A 21,672-nucleotide genomic window follows, 5' to 3' on the forward strand; every position below is an offset into this window, starting at 1 on the left:
AAGGCAACATATGTTAGAAAAAAGGCCAAGGAAAACTCCAAGCTCTCTTACCGACCAGCCCATGAAAAAACATATGAACTTAACAGTATGTGTTAAAAACAGGGATTTAGTCTGCACACATTTGCAAATACATGCGTAAGCTACAGAGCCCCAACTACAGATACCAGGGTGCCTTGGCAGGGCTCTGTAACTTACGCATGTATTTGCAAATGTGTGCAGACTAGAGTTGCCACCTCATCCCTTTAAACCCGAACACATATTGATTACACAGGTTCTGTGGCTGATTAAGTTGGTAATTAAACTCACTTGGTGCTTTATCCGCATTTAATTAGCCTCAGAACCTATGTAATGCATATGTGTTTGGGTTTAAAGGGATGAGGTGGCAACTCTAGTGCAGACTAAACTCCTGTTTGTTGTCCGCGAGCTGGTCGGTAAGTGAGCTTGGATTTTTCCTTGGAGTTATCCTTGGCATTTTTTTCTAACATATGTTGCCTTCCAATGCTGCTTGCTGCAATGGCCAGTTATAGGTGGGGGCAGTGGCTTCTTTTTTGTCTGAACTTTTTAGTACCTTTTTAGTACAGCATCTAGCCACTGCATTTTTTTTTTTTTTTTTTTTTTAGCCTCTCACAGACTTTCACTGGTTGCTGGCAGCAGGGCGGGATGGGTACACCTGGCCCCTCTGGCTGCATGAAAACACCAGAATCTGAGGTGCAGGAGCTAAATGCCCAGTGTGCATGAGGCCTTGGAGAAAATGGTCCTCCATATAGTCCTACAGTGTAAAATAAACATTTTAAACCTGAATCTTAAGTTAACTTGTTTATTATAAAGCACTCTTTGTAGCTAAAATAAAAAAACTACTGGTATTTATTGTTTTAACTATATAGATTCTGGAAATGTATATATTCTATAATGTAGCATTGGTATCTACCAGGTCAAGTCTCTTCGTATAGGTTTTGTAGAATTTTAAAGGGTACTTTTTTTTTATTTAATAACTCCTCAACTGTTTTAACTACAAATCCATCCTTATTGCAATTTTCTATATGCTGTCAAATAATCAAACATCAAAGTGTATGTATGACCAAAGGGAAATGGAAAAAAATAAATAAAAATATACTATGCCCCCTGTAATGTTCCTCAGTGGGTGCTCTTGGTGATCCTCCTGCCAGGAATACAACCTAAACACAGAATTCTGTTGTGGGTTGACACCTCTGCATTATTTAATTAAAAAAAATAATTGTAACCAGCCTAGTCAGCCCTGCATATGTGATTTTCAGCTAGACTACAGAACAGGTGTGATAGAGCACTTTTAAACTCAATTCCTATCAGCGTGTGACTGCCTATCAACCACTCCTGCTTTTAATGGCAAGGCATGGCAGAGATCCTGCAGCTGCCTGCATGTCACAGCAAGGGGATATGCTGGCTCCACAGCGATCTATAATCTGACATCAGATGTACCTCTAAATGCTGGTGGGAGCAATGAATATAAGGCATTTTCTTTGAAAATAAGGTACGCTGGAACCAAACAAAATACAAAATTTTGCTGTAAAAGTAACAAAGTATACATTTTTTTTTAAATTATTATTATTATTTTAAGTTTTTTAATAGAGTGCAAGGGGGTTAAAACCTCTGTCAGTTTTTTTTTTTATTTTTTTTTTATTTTAGTTTTAGGAAGGTTTTAATCTTCTCCTTGTCCTTATTTGCCACCACGACAAAGTGATGAAAAATCTAAATTTTGTGTTGTCAACTAAAGGAGTGGAGGGGAAACCTTCCAATGGGGACACTTGCTCCAGTGATAACTGTCGGCATTTTTCTCCTTTTTTGGAGAGCTTTCCTCTCACTTCATAATGTGTATGTGGAATAGAAAATAAAGAAATGGGTACAGATGTAAAAAAAAAATTACATGAGTTTTAAAAAATCCCTACCCAATTCAAAATGAAAAAAAAGTGACTAATAGTAATTGCATAATTGCTTTAGATGTTGTTTTTTTAATGCACAAGTTGCTATAAATCACATTAAGCAAAGCAGAATTTAATACATGATAACAGAAATAATTTAAAATAAATTCTGCTGACATTTTTTATCATTCTTCCATCTATTATCAGTGATATGACAGTTTCTCTCATTGATAACTGAAGATACTGATCACCAGGTAATGTTCCCAAACTCTTTCAGTGTATTCTATGAAATTTTTTGCATGGGCTTTGTTGATATACTAACACACAGGTCTGTTTCTGTTCTGCTTTCCACACACACACTGGTACTTAACAGTAAGAGTACTATGTCTTCTATCTTTCAAATGTTCTGTTTATTTTACTAAACAACTAAATATTGAGCGCACAATTCTTTTTGTACCAATTTGCATTTTAAGAGGGTTGGACCTGTTGAGATGGAGGCAGTGCATATAGGCTTGAGCTTAGGGTGTCGGAACCACTAGGATAGTACAAATTGGCCTGTCCAATATTCTTGATTTATAGTCCAATCCGTAATAGTTGGCAGTAAACTGAATACTACTATGACTTGTCAAAGGTGCATTTTGAAGAGTTTCATACTGCCATCGGCAATGTAAACTTTATTGCTGTAGTAAGTAGTTGCACGGAAGTCCTGGTGTTGTGACTAATTATGTCATGGCACAGCTTTATATAATTGACGACTGACAGTAGATGGAGAAGAAATGCAGCACTGGGTGGAGGCAGACAATGACATATCAGTCTGCTCACCAGGAGCTAGTCACACCATTGATGCCTGAAGAAGTCTAACCCTGGGAGAGACCAGACCGCATTTGAAGGCTGTACTGGTTCTAAAGGACTGCATATAAAAGATTATGCTTCCTATCTTCAGTCTTTGTTATTTAGTGGAAGAACTGTGTTCTGAGTTATCATCCTTTCCTTGCTTCCTTAATGCTTTGCCTGCTCTACTGACTTTTTCAATGTTATTTAAAAAAAAAAAAAAAATTCATATGACTGTTTTAATATTATTAGATGATGTATACAGAACACAGTCTTAATAATATAGAAGGCATGTAGAACCTGAACAAACAGCTGAAAGAATATTTTAGTTGAAGGGCTAAAGTCTATCATGAGCATAGCGATTTTTTTTGGGCACCTTCTTTTAATTATTGGCTCTTGCTGGTCTTAGCAGGTTTTGTGGACATGGCCCCTGCCTGCAATTAGATTATCAAGTTATGATGGTATGTCAGACCAGACACTTCAGCCCAAAATCTGCACAGAAACCAATTCCGCTTGCAGGGTTTTTTTTTTTTTTTTGTCAGAAGCTGATTGACTACCTTGCACAGCTGCACCAGATTTTGCACTCTCCATTGTTAGTAAATCAACCCCATAGTGTAGCTGCACACTGATGAGCTTTTCCAGGCAAAAATGTATTCCGTCATCAGCGATTGCTGTATGGTTAACTCCCAGTAGGAGATGAAGTAGGTGGAGTGTCCCTGTCACTGACAGAATAAAATTTTTTCATGCAAAGAATTATCGGTGTGCGGCTTCACTATTTTTGAATGTAAAGTGTTGGCAATTGACATGATCCAGAGATTGCCAGGCAATCTTGTCAGTATAAAAAGTTCACACAGTTTATCTTAGGATAACATGTTAATGGGGCAGAGCTCAGAAGCTTTCTTGCGCTATCTGCTCTGTAGAAGACTTTGAAAACCCGGCACACTCAATACAAACTTCTGAGGACAACTGGAGAACAAAGTGTCAAGGACATTCAGTCAAGACAGTAAAGCTAAAAGCCGTGTGTGGTGTTGTTTTTTTGTTTTGTTTTTTTTTTATATATGGTGCCTGTTTTAAGTAGAAGCATAATCTCCCAAATGAGGTGGTGTTCTTGGAAGTCGAGCGTGTTTGGTCCCCTCCAACACGGTGTATCTTGTTTTTTGCTTTGCAAACCCAGTTCTTATTGGTCTAATCCCTTTCATATTTAAGTTTCATTTGGAAAACCTATGTATTCTTCCCAAATATGCAGCAGAATAGGTGCTTTTAAAATGACATGGAATTTAGAGAAACCCCCTGTAAAGAAACATGCAAAAACTCATCTAAAACTGGACTTTTTATTTTATTGCAGGTCATTGAAATCCTATTTAAAAAAAATAAATAACAAAAAACTTTTATTTTTTTTTTTTTTTGTCCTCCAGAAAAGAAGCAATTTTGAATTATCACAGCTTAATGGCTAAAAATCTGCATTGTGCCCGCCGTTCCCGGCTGTCTTGGAGAAGTACCCGGCGACTTCAGCATACAATTGAAGGCTGGACTGAAATGGCTTTGACCAGCATTGGCAACATTGGTGCACGCTGACATGCTACGGAGAGTGTGTAACCAGCTTTGTGTGTCTTTATATAAATGTGTGTATGTATATATGTTGTATGACGGTTACTAACACTCTGTGAAAGCTTTTGTATTATACAGTCACAAGAGTTCTGCTTTGACTCAGGTTATGACATGGCAGCAGAGCACCTTTTTAGTGCTTACTACTACTTGTACTCCTATATTTTAAGCTTAGAAATTACTGATTATTTTTTTTTTATATAAGGAAGCTGTGTAAGCAACACTCTAGCAAAATTGAGGAAGTCTGCTTTTAGCATTGCATTTGCAGCAATTGACAAAGCGGGTAAATGGGTTCAATATGTGTATAAAAACAATATTTGTCATTGTCCTTATGTACAGATTTAAACCCAGCTCCAGCCAAAACTTTGCTTAGGTTTTAGAGTGGAGAAGGAATAGAACCTCTGTCAGGTTTTAATTGTGGTTTGTGTCCCTGGTGTGAGATTTTTCTTCAATACCTGTCTGAATGGGGGTCACAGACCACCATAGAACTTGACAGAAGTTTTTACTCTTCGCAAAACTGAAAGAGAAAAAAAAAGTTTGGTCTGCACTTCAGCTTTTAATGAAGCATTTTTGGGGAGCCTATTATATGCACGTGTGACTGATGGCACGATTTCATACTTTCTTCACTATCTATTCAACCAGGACTGAAGCCAGAATAATCCAAAAAAAGTGAAACATCCTAAGGTTGCATATTTGAACGTGCTGTTATTATGAGTATTCAAACACACATAATACTAAATAGGGCTTTTTAAGGTACTGGATCAATTATTGCATAACGTTGACAAATCCTAAATTTCATAACTTTTAATCATTATTGTAAAATCACAACGCTTTCATAAAAAAATTTCTTTGCTGATAATTCTTTTCATATAAATTTCTCTATACAGAGAGATCTTGATAGTGTATAGATTTAATTTAATACATTGATTTTTTTTTTTTTATTTTGTTTTGTTTCTTGTTTCCAAAGTCCAGAGATTTTTTTTTTTTTTTCTCTCTGCATTTTATGAACATTTCATGAACAACATTCACTTCAGAAAAAGACCACCCATGGATCTATAATATATAACAGCAGATGTAAAACATTCTTGCTTCCCCCCCAAAAAAAGAAGTCCGCACCTATAAGTATTGTAGCTGCTGACTTTTAATATAAGGATCTTTACCTGTCCAGGGATCCAGCGATGTCTTCACCTGAACTGATTCCTCAATCGGCTTCAGGTGCAGGCCCCAGCATCTCTAGTGCGCATGTACGAGTCACGCTGCACTTTGTGAATGATCCCACAGACTTCTGGGACCTGGGATGTGCCCCAGAAGACTGAGGGGGGGTGGGGGGGGGGGGGTTGGACAAACTTTCCGACGTAGATTGCTGCAGTGATCTGGACCGGGAGTAGGTACCTGTCAAAGCCTGCCCCCCCCCCCCAAAAAAAAGTGCCGAATGGGGGGAGGGTGTAAACAAGTTGAACTTACAATTAGCAGCAGTGTTGTCATCCTGCCAAGCAAGCTCCTTGAAATGTATGTTGGGCTGTCGTTCTGATAAGCAGCCCTATGACAGGAAGTGCTCTTATCTGTTTAATAGTATTGTATTGAGTAAGGCATGATGCCAGATATACTGAAAGTAGTTTAAAAAGGCTTTTAAAAATGCTTTTAACTTTTGCTGCTTTTGTAAAAATATAATGAATAAAGTTGTATGCTGCAAATGCCCTTGAAGTATCTCATTTTGGATTACATAAAATACCTGGCTTTGGCTGGTGTTTTAGCTTAAAAGGGGCAGTGACACCACCCCCTCTATCATGTGATACAAGCACTGCATGGAGGAAAGTGGTCACATGTTCTCCTATGCACTAAAGCACTGGGTGTTTTGCAGTGCAAGCTACGATCAAAAGAGTGGGGGGTGCTGGAGTGGTGAATACAAAGTGCTTTGGGAGTGGGCTTTACACACACCCTCCTGAATGGGCAAGGTGACGGGATCTCTTTAGGTAAACCACAATATGCTTTTTGTAACTTCTTATTTAATTAAACTCAAAACTCTTCAACAAATAAGCCAGAAGGCTAGATAATAACCCATGCCTTCATGTAGAAGGTGGGTGCTTTGCCTGGAGGATACTGTTTTATACCATACTTTGGTATACACTATCCTTAGTTTGTCTGCAGCACAACCTTCTGTTTTGTTTGTGGGCAACAGTCGCCAGTGCTGCCTGGTTACAGAAAGAGGCCTGTACTGACAGAAATATGAAGGCTGCCATTGCTGACCTCCTTATCTCTGACTACAATACTCTGAGTCGTTGACCTAGAATAGGTATGCAGCATGTGAAGTTGGAACTTCGGATCTGCATATTTAGCTATCAGTGCATAGAAGATAAACATGATAGCCAGGCAAGAGCATTTTTCTATCCTCCTGTTAGCAAGTTGCCAGTGTTAAAGTGATGGTACTGTGCAATTCAGCAAAACCCCTCCCCAATCTAAATCCAGCTAGAAATGAATATAACTACAGATTGTTACATATATTAGTACTGAAAATACATTCAGATTTTTTAAAACCATTACATAGCTTTTTTTTTTTTTTTTTATCTGCTGCTCAGCTTTACGTGATATAGTAAGTACAATAATTCTTGTGTTGCTTTTCAAATGTACAATTATAAAATAAGACGAGTGCCTTGTCAATATAAGCAAATCTCCCACTTTGTGCTGTAACCACAGAAGTGACTTTAGTCTCTGTAGAGCAGGAAGATTTGATAAGTCTCCTCTTTTTTGATAGAAGATTTTGGACAAAAAGCAAGTAAGCTTTGACAGAGTATACTCCTTTGATTTCATATACTTGTTTATTTTTAACACTAGCTATGAAGGAAATATTTTGCACCTTTTTTTGTATTCTTTGGAATCTTTGTAAGTGAATTATACTGTATATTATAAAATTCAATTTTATATAAAAGAAAAAAGTGTCTTCATTTTCAATGGTGTGAAGTATCAACAAAATTATTTCTGGTTAAGAAAAGGAGGCTGCATATAGATTAACATGCAGCCAGCACTTCATCCCTATGAGCAACTCAGGTGGATGCAAACAAGTTATCCCTGCTGTATAAAAGAAAAGTGTCCTCAGAAATTTCTGCCATGGCCCAAGATAAAATGCTTCTGGCAGCTGTTTGGCAAATTTTCTATGTTCACAAGCCAAATTGATTTAGTGGATAAAAATATTTGATCAAACAATGGTCTAGCAGTCTCTGGTGATATGTGCCAAGTGGGGAGATTTATGATGGTCGGTCAGCAGCTTCCTTTCCATACCACAGTGGGGTATCCTACCTCCCGAGTGCACATACAGTATGTTAAATGAATTAGAAATGTATCATCGCACAGTGGTCATGCGGATACAGGATAGATTATGTGTGCCACGTCTAATATAAAGTAGTTTGGGAGAACATGAAAGTGTGGGCAGGCACCAAGACTTTATAGGCACAATAAGGATACTTATATCATTAAAAGTCTTATTTTTATTTCAAAAATATTGTACTAAAAACGGGGAAAGACAAAAATTGGATAAAAACTGAATATGATATACATCGTTTACAGAATATGCACTCCATACACAGTAAGTAGGTTAGTATAGAAAAACAACGGAACTACAGGATCAGTAAGAGACAAAAACAACTTATCGATCTATATAGTTACAGTACATATCGTTGAGTTAAACGCTATGTGACGGTGGTAGTCAAATTCTGTATATGCTCATAAGCTCGACATGTTACGCGCCTTGGCGCTTCTTCAGGAGCATGCAATACGACAACCTAGTCAATGTAGAGACTATAATTTAAGAAAGGGGGAAGATGGAAAACAAAACCTCAGCCGTCTCCTTAGTAGATAAAGATAATTCCCAGCATTTTATTGAGTGGAGCAGGGGAAAAGAAGATTGTCGGTCACAGACTGACTTATAAGTTTCATCAAGGTGTATGAACATAATAGAGCGCTCTGCACAAACTACTATCCGTGGTGTGATGGCGGTATAACGCTCCACCACCAATTGCTATATCTACCTGTTCTACAATTAGACTCAGCAAGACTGGGGGCTGAACCGCACAGCGTCCTAAGGAACTAAGGTGCATATTCTGTAAACGATGTATATCATATTCAGTTTTTATCCAATTTTTGTCTTTCCCCGTTTTTAGTACAATATTTTTGAAATAAAAATAAGACTTTTAATGATATAAGTATCCTTATTGTGCCTATAAAGTCTTGGTGCCTGCCCACACTTTCATGTTCCCCCCACATACAGTATGTGGCCAGTGGTACACAGAAGAGCTTTCTGCTGTGAATCACTAGGGTTATGATTCCAATGTAGAAAAAAAAGGCAGAATCATTTGGTAAGATTATTTTATTTACTTTAAAAACAAATAACATCAAAAATTATACTGGTTGTAAAAATTGTACATCTTTATTTTAGAAATGCATACTAAATTTTACATATTTTTCCTGTAATTTACAAGGCATCCATAAGAAATATAAACCATCTGTCACCAGGAATAACACATATTTTCTTTATTGGCATTTTTAAAACTAGACATATAGTTAAAACTTTAAACCCCAAAACCAGTCTGTCATTTATTTTCAACTGGAATTTATACACCAAGTAAACATTGTATTTTGTCACAGATAGAAAAATAAAATAACTTGTTTCAGTGGAGGAGAGGTCATGAGTCTGCTGTGGAATGTGAACTGATTTTAGCCATAATAAAGTGTATGAAATCCTTAGGAATGAACTTCTCTTTGCTCTGATTTTTTGTTCAGATTTTGTTTATATATGTTCAATTGGTGAAAAAAAATGCTTCCGATTATATCTGATACTCTGTGAATTGATACCTTCTGTGTTCTCTGCCTATGCTGCTCTGTTATCAGTCTGCATTGTTCTTAGTTGTATCTGTGAACTACAGAACCCCTCTCATCTATCTTATGGAGGAGAGGTTTCTCGAGTACTGTCCTGTTTCTGTTGCCCTGATATAGTAAGGGGAGTGAATGTTGTCATCCTAGGACAGGAAGTATGTTACTGACAGAATTACTAGGTGAAAAATAAAGGAAGTAAAGCTTGGGGAAAAAACTATTGCAGCAACTATATCTAAGGCCTGGAGAGCTGAACAGCAATGAACAATCAGGTTTATTTAATATTTGTATAATTTACTGTAGGGGTCCGCTAGTAAATTCAGAATTAGCAGGTGTGAAAAAAATGTAACAAAATAAAGATGTAAATAACAAAACAAAGAAAATGAAATCAATAAAAAGATATTACACACACACACACACACACACACACACACACACACACACACACACACACACACACACTATTAAGACTCTTTGCCACCCTCATCGTGTCCCCAAACCGTCACTGTGTGAAGACAAATTGCAAGTGTAATTTTCAGTGATTAGCAATTCTCATGATATTCACATAAAATGTTTGTATTAATGAATAGTGAGTTAATGAAGATGGTGCAGATATAATGCAATTTGTGTATTAAATGAATGCCAATTTGCACTTTCCATTTTGATTGCCAGGAAACCTGATTATTCAGTAAAGTATTTTCCATATTTTGAATGAGAAGTTTGGATAAATAATAAAAAAAAAGGGGGGGGGGGAGTCTAAATTAGCAGAACTACTGTAATACAGAAGCAACCATTCTTCCTGAGGTTTTAACAGATGGCGAGCAGAAAATGACGACCTACTGATATTCCAGTTAGTGATTGTAGTCTTGTTTAAGAAAAAATAACAAACATGTTATACTTACCTCCTCTGTCCAGTGGATTTGCACAGGGCAGTCCGGATCCTTCTCTTCTCGGGTCCCTCTTTGCTGCTCCAAGTCCCTCCCTCCTGTCGAGTGCCCCCCCACAGCAAGCGGCTTGCTATGGGGGCAGCCGAGCTGTGGCTCCGTGTGTCCATTTAGACACAGAGCTGCTGTTTGGCTCCGCTCCTTTCTCTCTTGATTGGCTAACTGACTGACAGCCGCGGGAGCCGCTGTGTCTCAACCAATCAGGAGAGAGAGAGTCACGGTTGGCCGAGGAACGCGTAGACCTCACTGGACAGAGATGGGGCTCAGGCATTAGGGGTGCAGGGGAGGCTGCTGCACACAGAAGGCTTTTTATCTTAATGCATAGAATGCATTAAGATGATAAAACCTGCCTTTACAACTCCTTTAAGGGTATTTGAGCTGGTATCGCATTGCATAATGATTTTCACATTTCTATACATTTGGTGTTATAACATTTTACAATCATGTTTACATTACTTGTATACTCTTATGCAGACCTTTTGTGTTCTATCTTGTTTATGTATGTACTAGATTTGGTGCAATATATATGCAAAGATGTGTTCCAGGAATATACAGACAACACACAGGAATTTTATAGCTGAAGTCGGTGAAGGCCTGAGTGATGTGGACTAAGGGACAGCCAGGTTTATGTATTCTATCAGTAACAAAAGTACTATAACAGGATTAGAAAATAGGCTTCAGAACTTGGAGAAATCTAGAATTTTATACATATCAGTCTGTACAATATATTTTATATAAAGTGATCATATGTTATAGGTGCAATCTTTGTATTGCTTGAAAAGATCCTTGGTAAAGTCCTTAGTGGCTGTCATCAATGTGCGGTCACAACTCCACATTATAGGAAACTGATATAGCTTGCCATCACTAACCTCCTTCTGACCATGCTGACCCACTGGCTTTAAAACTTTGATTTGTTGATCTAGAACAAGTATGCCTGTGAGGTGTGCTCAGAAGTATTGAGAATGTTTTTTTTTTTTTTAAATGTAAATGTTACAATCAAACATTGTCTCCTTCAAAGTATGCACCTTGTGAGTGTACACAACGCTCCTAGTGATTGCATTCTTCGTGGCATTCCTGGAAGTCTTTCAAGTGGGATGGCATTCAGAGCCTGTGTAGTGGCTCTTTGGATGTCATCCATACTACTAAAATTGTGTCCTTTTCTCATGCTCAAATTTATGAATCGTGTGTAGCACCCTGATGTTTAGGGAGGGTTGCTCCTAAATTTACCTGCCAGGTGTAGTTACCTTGGCTCATTGTTGGGGTGAACTGACTTGATCCCTAAGTCTGGAATTGCTGCACTTCTCTCTTCTGCCGCTGGGTGGCCGGGTACCTGGTGACATTAGATAAGACCAGGGCAAAGCAAGGACAGATTAGGAGTATATGGGGCACCTCAGTCAATGGGCAGGGGTTTTCTTAAATCCCTTGGTCTGCAGGGAGAACCTATATATTTGGGTGGATTCAGGTGATTGTTGTTCTTTAGCACCTGGACGGCTGTCTGAGTGGACTTGTGTTGTGTTGCCCGGGCTGTTAGGCCGGAGTTTGGGCCATTCCTGGGCACATCTGGCTGCTCAGGGACTGAGCAGGTCAGTGAGGTGAAGCTTGAGAAGTATCAGGAGTGCCACGCTAGGAGCCCAGCAGAGGCGCAGGGGTGACGCTTGGAGAAGATACTTAAGTGAAGATTGGAAGAGCTCAAGAGATTCGGTGGCAGTGAATCAGCAAGTTTGTGAGGTAGACTGGGAGCTCTGTGGGTTGAGAACCTACAAGAAGTGACTGTAGAGAAAGTAAAGGAGTTCATTACAACTTGTGTTAAGGACTGTTGCCATAAGAGACAGCATTCCTACACATGCAGATGTGATATCTTGCTGGATGCCTTTCTCTGCATGGCTGTCTACCTGTAGCAGTCTCTGAGTCTGCTAATTAACATTGCAACTACCTAAGGGCGTCCTGGCCCTAACCCTCTCTCCCAAAGATCTGTTCAAGAGAAATAAAATCTCTTTGCATTCAAGAAGTGTCTGGTGCCCATAAATCTATCTTGCATTACACCCACTATGCCTTACAATCCACTATATACAGAAGGCTGTCAGCAGCTCTTTGCTCTGGAGGTTCTCATTAGACTAAAGGAGGCCTGGGATCTTGCTACACATGAATTCATGAAGAACTGATTTGGTAATTCCAGTTTTTGTCTGCAATCATTCTGATAGTGAGCGTTTGAGAACAGACCTCATTACATCCACATTCTGTTCTGTTTTTGACTGACGGCTGACTATCAGAATGATTGCAGAGGAAACCGGGATTACCAAGTCAATTTTTTATGAAATTGTGGGTTTAGGATTTGAACATGAGAAAGGACACAGTTTTAGTAGTGTGGATAATGTCCAAAGGGCCACTACGCAAGCTCTAAACACCATCCCACTTGACAACTTCCAGGGATGCTATGAAGAATGGAAAAATTGCTGGGAGCTTTGTGTGTATACTCAAAAGATATGTACTTTGAAGGAGTCAATATTTAATTGTAAAATTTTTCAATAAAAAAAAATTTTTAAATCTCATTCTCGTTATTTTCTGGGCACACCTCGTATGTGGACTCCTAATGCAACTTTTTGGTTCCATGACAGTGACCCACAAGGCAAATTACATTATCAGAAGGGTGTCAGAAATGGAAGCTCCCATATTTTTCTTAGAAAATGTTTATCTAGTATGGGGTACATACAGGCTACTATCTGTTACTTAAAACAAACGCTTTCATTCCAGGTTACTAGCTTCATCTATTAACGGGTTCCTAAGCATATTACAATTTAATTATAAATGTAGGCTGCACAGTTCTTCCCAAATTCCAGACTCATGACACCTCTGTATAAACACAGTGCTATATAACTCTCGATACCGACTAACTGGAGATATTGAGAACATGCCACACACAAAACAAGAATACTTTGGTCAAGCAATAAGATACCTTTTCTGGTGCCAAACACATAGGCAACATATCATCAACACTGTAATTCAATCACTTTGTTTAGAAGATGTTGGTAGAAGTTTTGCTGATAGATCCTTGATGTACAGAGTATAAAACTATTTTCAAAGATTCTGTAAAACACTAAAGTCATATTATAGAAACTGGGTTACCATCAGGTAAGCGTTTTGTATCTTTTTTGGTTGCACAATCGTATGTCTGGTCAATCTCTGGAACTGAAAGGCAGCCTATATGTGACACAAGGGCAGACTTGCACAGTCATACAATGTAGCCCAGAGCTACCATATAATTCAGTTTTGGATGTTAGGATGACACTTACAGATTTACTTGGTTGATCATGAGTAGTTTTTTTTATAGAAGCATTCCAAATATGACATTTGCTAATGAATATACCTCTTGCGAGTTTACATATTTGTAAAGGCTCAAGTTTTTCTCCCTATGCTTCTACATTGAAAGTGTTATAGAAAATCAACACTTTTTACATATCTGGCCTTGTTTAGTATTGATGCAAGCTGCACTGATAAAGGAAAGCAGGAATTCAATGCAGAGATTATTTTACAATCTCCGTTATGCATTATAAGTTATGTGTTTAAAATGTATTGTGTATATTTATTTGTGATATATATACATACACACACACATAGTATAGATTTAGATATATTCTATATACTATCATAGCTTATTTAGAAACAATGTCCACTAGATGGCAGTAGAGCTGTACCAAATTCTATTTGAATCCAGCCTGGCAGATGTGAGTGCTCAGCATGCACATTAACAGAACATGCTGAATACTCTACTTAAGGAAATGTATTGAAAATGCAACACCAAATATGCTGTTGATAATCAGCAAAAAAAAAAGAAATAGCAAGGCCTTTATATAAAAAAAACCCAAAGGATGAAGTGCAAAGTAGCAACCCAGATTCATGTTTCCTAATTTTGATCACTCTAAACTGCTTAGGGATGTGATTTGACTGATTGCTATTACGTCAGGGCCAGTTTATTTACAGTGGTGATTAACTGATTTTCATTCCTCTCCTCCGTTCTCCACTCCTGATTTATTCCTAAGTTCATAAAAATTTGAAAAGGAACTGAGCATCTCTAAAAGCAAAGTAGTTTGGTAAAAGAAAAAAAGAATACAAAATGTGGCCAAAAAAAAAAAAAAAGTTTATGCACACTGCACGTTGAAATAACGTTATAAAAACGCCAGTAGCTTTGCAGTGAGTTTTTCAATGTTTTTGCAATAGCCTTTGAAAAAAAAAATATAATGGATTAAAAACATTAAACACTGGTGAGCTGTGTTTTTGAGTGTTTATCGACGTTTTTTGACGGAGCGTTTTTACAGCTGAAAAACTTCTCTCGGAACCCACTAGTTTTGTTTTTTTACAGCCAAAAACAGTTGATAACAGCCTACGTGTGCATGGACACAAAGGATAACATGATGGGGAGTTTATTGACTGTAGAAAAAAACGTCTGAAGCCAAAAACAGCAGCTGTAAAAACGTTCAGTGTGCATGAGAAGAGTTTATCTTCTGTCAGTGAAAGCAAGTATAACAGTCTCCAGTAAGGGGAAAAAAAGGTAAAAATCATCCTGCAAAAGAAGTTCTAATACTTACCTGAACACCAGGCGCTGACTTTCAGAGCCACTGCATCCAATACTCCAGGCACGTCACATGCCTTGTCCCTTTCTACATCACTGTAGGGACATAGCATGCAGTGGGGGGGGGGGGGGAGCAGACACCTGCCATGGAAAGTGTCAGATGCTGAAGATCAGCTGCTGTAACTCTACAAGGGAGCAAAGATAGAAGCCAGCACCTGCCAGATTGGTATTACCAATCTTAACCCCTAGTTGCCACCTCCCAGTTTTAGCACCCTGTTAAAGGGTCACTATTAGGCAGTTACAAGGGGTTAAGATTAGTAATACCTGTCCAGCGGGCAGTGACTCAAATCTTTGCTCTTTTGCAGAGCTAAAGCACTGAAGGATCTTCAGCATAAGACACGTTATGCCATGTCAGGTGCCTGGCAGCTTCCCAATCACATGATTGCTGTGACAGACACACAGGAGCCCATCCATGAGTTGGGAGAATGCAGTGATTGCAAACTCAGCACAGAATTCTGGAGCCCCATGAACACATACAGTGGGGCAAAAAAGTATTTAGTCAGCCACCAATTGTGCAAGTTCTCCCACTTAAAAAGATGAGAGAGGCCTGTAATTGTCATCATAGGTATACCTCAACTATGAGAGACAAAATATGGAAACAAATCCAGACAATCACATTGTCTGATTTTTGAAAGAATTTATTTGCAAATTATGGTGGAAAATAAGTATTTGGTCACCTACAAACAAGCAAGATTTCTGGCTTTCACAGACCTGTATCTTCTTTAAGAGGCTCCTCTGTCCTCCACTCATTACCTGTATTAATGGCACCTGTTTGAACTTGTTATCAGTATAAAAGACACCTGTCCACAACCTCAAACAGTCACACTCCAAACTCCACTATGGTGAAGACCAAAGAGCTGTGCGAAGGACACCAGAAACAAAATTGTAGACCTGCACCATGCTGGGAAGACTGAATCTGCAATAGGCAAGCAGCTTGGCGTGAAGAAATCAACTGTGGGAGCAATAATTAGAAAATGGAAGACATACAAGACCACTGATAATCTCCCTCGATCTGGGGCTCCACACAAGATCTCACCCCGTGGGGTCAAAATGATCACTAGAACGGTGAGCAAAAATCCCAGAACCACACGGGGGGACCTAGTGAATGACCTGCAGAGAGCACCAACATAACAAAGGCTACCATCAGTAACACTACGCCGCCAGGGACTCAGATCCTGCAGTGCCAGGCATGTCCCCCTGCTTAAGCCAGTACATGTCTGAGGTTTGCTAGAGAGCATTTGGATGATCCAGAAGAGGATTGGGAGAATGTCATATGGTCAGATGAAACCAAAGTAGAACTGTTTGGTAGAAACACAACTCGTCGTGTTTGGAGTAGAGACTGCTGAGTTGCAACCAAAGAACACCATACCTACTGTGAAGCATGGGGGTGGCAACATCATGCTTTGGGGCTGTTTTTCTGCAAAGGGAACAGGACGACTGATCCGTGTACATGAAAGAATGAATGGGGCAATGTGTCGTGAGATTTTGAGTGCAAACCTCCTTCCATCAGCAAGGGCATTGAAGATGAAACATGGCTGGGTCTTTCAGCATAAAATGATCCCAAACACACCGCCCGGGCAACGAAGGAGTGGCTTCGTAAGAAGCATTTCAAGGTCCTGGAGTGGTCTAGCCAGTCTCCAGATCTCAACCCCATAGAAAACCTTTGGAGGGAGTTGAAAGTCCGTGTTGCCATTCGACAGCCCCAAAACATCACTGCTCTAGAGGAGATCTGCATGGAGGAATGGGCCAACATACCAGCAACAGTGTGTGACAACCTTGTGAAGACTTACAGAAAACGTTTGACCTCTGTCATTGTCAACAAAGGATATATAACAAAATATTGAGATGAACTTTTGATATTGACCAAATACTTATTTTCCACCATAATTTGCAAATAAATTATTTCAAAAATCAGACAATGTGATTGTCTGGATTTGTTTCCACATTTTGTCCCTCATAGTTGAGGTATACCTATGATGACAATTACAGGCCTCTCTCATCATTTTAAGTGGGAGAACTTGCACAATTGGTGGCTGACTAAATATTTTTTTGCCCCACTGTATGTGCTGCGGCTGGACGTGAAAGCCTCCAACCCTGCCACAGGCTGAATGTGTTAACGTAATTGGGAAGCAGTTAAGAACTATGCATTTTTTTATGATTTAATTTGCGCCCTATTCTATTGAGTGCTGTGCTCTTCACTGTGTGGGCCAGCTTCAAGCTGCAAAGCCTATCTCTCGCAAATGGCCACTACGTACTGTGCAGGGGTGGCTCAGCAACTGCTTTACACTGCTTTACCAGTACAGCTTCCCACAAGAATAAACTGGGCTGCAGTGCAAATGCAAAATACAGAGCTACCATTTTCAGGAGAAAGGCTGGTCAAATTGGGGTGAAGCTGCACAAAGAAGATCGCTGTATTCCGGCTAACGGTAGAAAATTAGGTGGCCTGTACTTGGAAATATAATTTTAAAGTACAGTCATACAAAGAAGGCCTCACACACACGGGCAACTGTATTTGAAATAGCAATCAGTATAAAACATTTGTTTGCATAGTAATTGCAAAGCTTTTAGCCAACTTCAAGCAGCCTTATTAAAAAATGTTAAAGCAATATTCAGTTTCAAAATGGAGATGTTAACCATAGCCTACAATACAAAGCCTACTTTAACCACTTAAGGACAGGAAGGATTTACTCCATTAATGACCAGGCCATTTTTTGCTATACGGCACTGCAAAACTGACAATTTAACTGATGTTTTCACTGACAATTTCGCAGTCGTGTGACGTTGTACCCAAACGAAATTTATGTCCTTTTTTTCCCCCCAAATAGAGCTTTCTTTTGGTGGTATTTGATCACCTCTGTGGTTTTTATTTTTTGCGCTATAATAAATATCCAAAAAAAAAAAAAAGTACAACAAACAATTTCTTCATCAGGCCAATATGTATTCTACTACATATTTTTGGTTAAAAAAAATCGCAACAAGCTTATATTGATTGGTTTGCGCAAAAGTTAAAGCGCCTATAAAATAGGGGATAGATTTATGGCATTTTTATTTATTTTTCTCCCTAGTAATGGTGGTAATCAGAGATTTTTAGCAGGACTGAGACATTGCGGCGAACAGATCGTACATTTTTGACACTTTTTTGGTACCAGTGACATTATTACAGTGATCAGAGCTAAAAATAGCCACTGATCACTGTATAAATAACATTGGCAGGGAAGGGGTTAAGTGTGTCCTAGGGAGGTGTTTCTAACTATGGGGAGAGTTGACTGACTGGGAGAACAGAGAGATCACCGTTCCTGATCACTAGGAACAGACAATCTCACTGTTCTCTCCTGTCAGAACTGGGATCTGCTTCGTTTACAAAGGCAGATCCCCATTCTGCCTCTCTGAGGAGCGATCGCGGGTGGCCGTCAGACATCGTGGCTGCCGGACCCGGGCATCAGCTCCCCTGCTATGCAATGGGCACGCGCCCACAGTGATTAGTGCACGAAATGACATGCGGGTATGTGATTTCGCACAATGGGGCCGCCCTACTGCAGTATATATGTGGTGGGCAGTCATTAAGTGGTTAAAGCCTGCTAGCACCTTGCCTAAAGTGACAGTCAGCAGCCTCATTAAAGGCCTGCACACACGGGCAGAATGTTGGGAGGCATTTTCTAGTAAAAAAAAAAAACGGGCAACATTTTTCGTATGTGTATGTCGAAAGCCAGCAGCCGACCAATTCCCGATCAGCCAATGGCAGAGATCACTGATCGAAGTGTTCAGGCGTCCCACTGTCAAAACACAACATCTCAGTGGGGGGAAATCGCTGGACTCCAACCGGAGCTGTCAGTTTTTTTTTGTGCAATCCACTGGGCGAAAACAACTGTAGTGTGTACCCAGCTTTTAGGCTTTACAAAGGCTTAGGCCTCATTCACACAGGCATACTACACTGTAGTACGCCTGAGTGAATTTGACTGTGCAGCCTTTTTTAATGGTAGCTTAAAAAAAAAAAAACAACTATTTAGACTTAACCAGGAGCAGAAAACACACGACAATGCATGCAAAACCCAACTTGCCATTTCATGCAAAACCCAACATGCCATTTCATGCACTACCATTGCATTTTATGAGCCCTAAAACACATAAAATGCGGCCAAAATCCCCCAGACCTGAGCCATTTTAGCCATTTTCAGAAAAGCACTGCAGTACACAAATGTAAACAGAATCTATCTATTATATATCAGTAAACTGTGATATGCTGTGGCTGTGACCTTGCAGCCTCTGCATCTCAAATGACAAGAATTGAGCATTCCTTTGCAGTTGTATGCTGTGGAACGAGACCTAACAGGGTGCCTTTTCTCTTTTTTTTTTAGGAACATTCAATAACCTACATAAATACAGAAGTTATCACTGCTGACCAGCTTCTGACGTTAATAGTTTTCTGGCTTTTCAATGGATTCTCTACTTTGAGCATGCAGCTCCTCATTCATGAATAACTATATAATAAAAATAAATAGCATGTAATTGCATCTTGTGGATTTTTCACATGCTGTCCCCCAAGCAGCGGCAGCCAATAGCATACATTTACGCTATATGCATAAAAACTTTAGCACAGATGAAATCTGCATATAGTGTATGGGCACATTTTTGTGCTAAATCTTGCTGTCTGCAAAATCCTCTGTTAAGACTTGTGCTCCATGTGCATAAGGCCTTAAACTTTTGGCTCAATAGGAGATCAAAATGAGAGCTCATCAATGGAAACCAATATCTACAGTATTTTCCATCAGGAAGTGTCCACTGAGATCACCTGGTTTATTAAAATATAAAGGGACAGTAGAAATTTTCATAGAAAAAAAAACCTCTATATTATAATGTATGTCTACAAATACATTATCCTGGGCTGAAGTCACCTTAGTACAAATATGGCAGAAAATTAGAAATTGTGCCCATTATAAGTAGGCAAACCTGTCTGAAACAATATTTGAAATAAAAAAAAAAGATATTTAAAAGGAAAAAAACACAGTGAAATATCAACTTTAAAATTCATGAATAGGTCCTAAGACTTAATAATGTTTCAGTATTTAATAATTAGTATGTTTTCATTTAGTTAAAGGGCATGCAAAGCCTTTTTTCCCCAGTGTTTTGCACTTCTCTGTTGAAATGTAAAATCATATATTAATTTCCACATTATATTTTAATTATGTCTAGCCTACTCCTATTCATTTGAAGGATCTTGATGTTTGTAGACTTGCTTTGTGAAGATCCCCACACATTCACTTCTTTGAATTCTGTAACACATATTCACTATGCGGCACTGCTGTGTCACACATTTTACAGAGCCTGCCTACAGGACTACAGAATTGCTGAGAGGAGGCGGAGTCAGTACAGGAATCACTGCTTGCAGGCAGCAAGGTACCAGAATATGTAGTCCAATGAAACTGAAAGTAAACCACAGAAGAGAAGCTGCAAGGCATGCAGGGAATCCAGGAAGTTGTGGAAAGAAAAGGCCAGCCGAGAGGCAGAACTTACAACATGAAAGAAAATTTCAAGTAAGCTTATATTGGGTTGTCAAACATACAGTGTCTTGAAAAAGTATTCACACCCCTTTGAAATTGTCCACATTTTGACAACCAAAAAACATAAATGTATTTTATTGGGATTGGATGTGATAGACCATCACAAAGTGACATATAATTGTGAAGTAGAAGGAAATTGATAAATGGTTTTCAATTTTTTTTTTACAAATAAATATCTGAAAAGTGCGCCATGCATTTATTTGTATTCAGCCCCCTTTACTCTGATACCCGTGACTAAAATCTAGTGGAACCAATTGCCTTCAGAAGTCACCTAATCAGTAATGAGATCACCTGTGTGTAGTTTAATCTCAGTATAAATACAGCTGTTCTGTGAAGCCCTCAGAGATTTGTTAGAAAACCTTAGTGAACAAACGGCGCCATGAAGGTCAAGGAACACACCAGAAAGGTCAGGGATAAAGTTGGGGAGAAGTTTAAAGCAGGGTTAGGTTATAAAAAAAATCTCAAGCTTTGAACATGTCACGGAGCACTGTTCAATCCATCCTCCAAAAATGGAAAGAGTATGGCACAACTGCAAACCTACCAAGACATGGCCGTCCACCTAAACTGACAGGCTGGGCAAGGAGAGCATTAATCAGAGAAGAAGCCAAGAGGCCCATGGTAACTCTGGAGGAGCTGCAGAGATCCCTAACTCAGGTGGGAGAATCTGTCCACAGAACAATTATTAGTCGTTCACTCCAGAAATCTGGCCTTTATGGAAGAGTGACAAGAAGAAAGCCATTGTTGAAAGAAAGCCATAAGAAGTCCTGTTTGCAGTTTGCGAGAAACCATGTGGGGGACAAAACAGGCATGTGAAAGAAGGTGTTCTGGTCAGATAAGACCAAAATTTAACTTTTTGGCCTAAAAGCAAAAAGTGTGGTGAAAAACTAACACTGCACATCACCCTGAACACACCATCCCCACCCTGAAACATGGTGACAGCATCATGTTGTCGGGATGCTTTTCTTCAGCAGGGACAAGGAAGCTGGTCAGAGTTGATTGGAAGATGGATGGAGCCAAATACAGGGCAATCTTAGAAGAAAACCTTTTAGCATCTGCAAAAGACTTGAGACTGGGGCAGAGGTTCACCTTCCAGCAGGACAACGACCCTAAACATACAGCCAGAGCTACAATGGAATGGTTTAGATCAAAGCATATTCATGTGTTAGCATGGCCCAGTCAAAGTCCAGACCTAAATCCAATTGAGAATCTGTGGCAAGACTTGAAAATTGCTCTCCATCCATCCAGACGCTCTCCATCCAATCTGACAGAGCTTGAGCTATTTTTCAAAGAAGAATGGGCAAAAATTTTACTCTCTAGATGTGCAAAGCTGGTAGAGACAAAAAAGACCT

The 21,672-nt window shown here is 39.2% G+C and overlaps 1 protein-coding gene across 2 annotated transcripts in view; it reads left to right on the plus strand.

Moving 5' to 3' along the window:
* The window catches only part of PIMREG (PICALM interacting mitotic regulator), a 39,374-nt gene extending 33,634 nt beyond the window's left edge, over window positions 1-5,740 (plus strand). The window contains exons 5-6 of one of the 2 annotated variants that reach the window (XM_073616740.1): window positions 2,103-2,149; window positions 4,142-4,274. In XM_073616740.1, the coding sequence (XP_073472841.1) occupies window positions 2,103-2,133 (31 nt within the window). In that variant the 3' untranslated portion in view covers window positions 2,134-2,149; window positions 4,142-4,274. Of the gene's footprint in view, window positions 1-2,102; window positions 2,150-4,141 lie in introns of both variants that reach the window. The other variant, XM_073616739.1, reaches the window with a different exon arrangement.
* The last annotated feature ends 15,932 nt before the right edge of the window (window positions 5,741-21,672 follow it).

This window comes from Aquarana catesbeiana, linkage group LG02, assembly GCF_042186555.1.
Source record: "Aquarana catesbeiana isolate 2022-GZ linkage group LG02, ASM4218655v1, whole genome shotgun sequence".
Taxonomy (NCBI): Eukaryota; Metazoa; Chordata; class Amphibia; order Anura; family Ranidae; genus Aquarana; species Aquarana catesbeiana.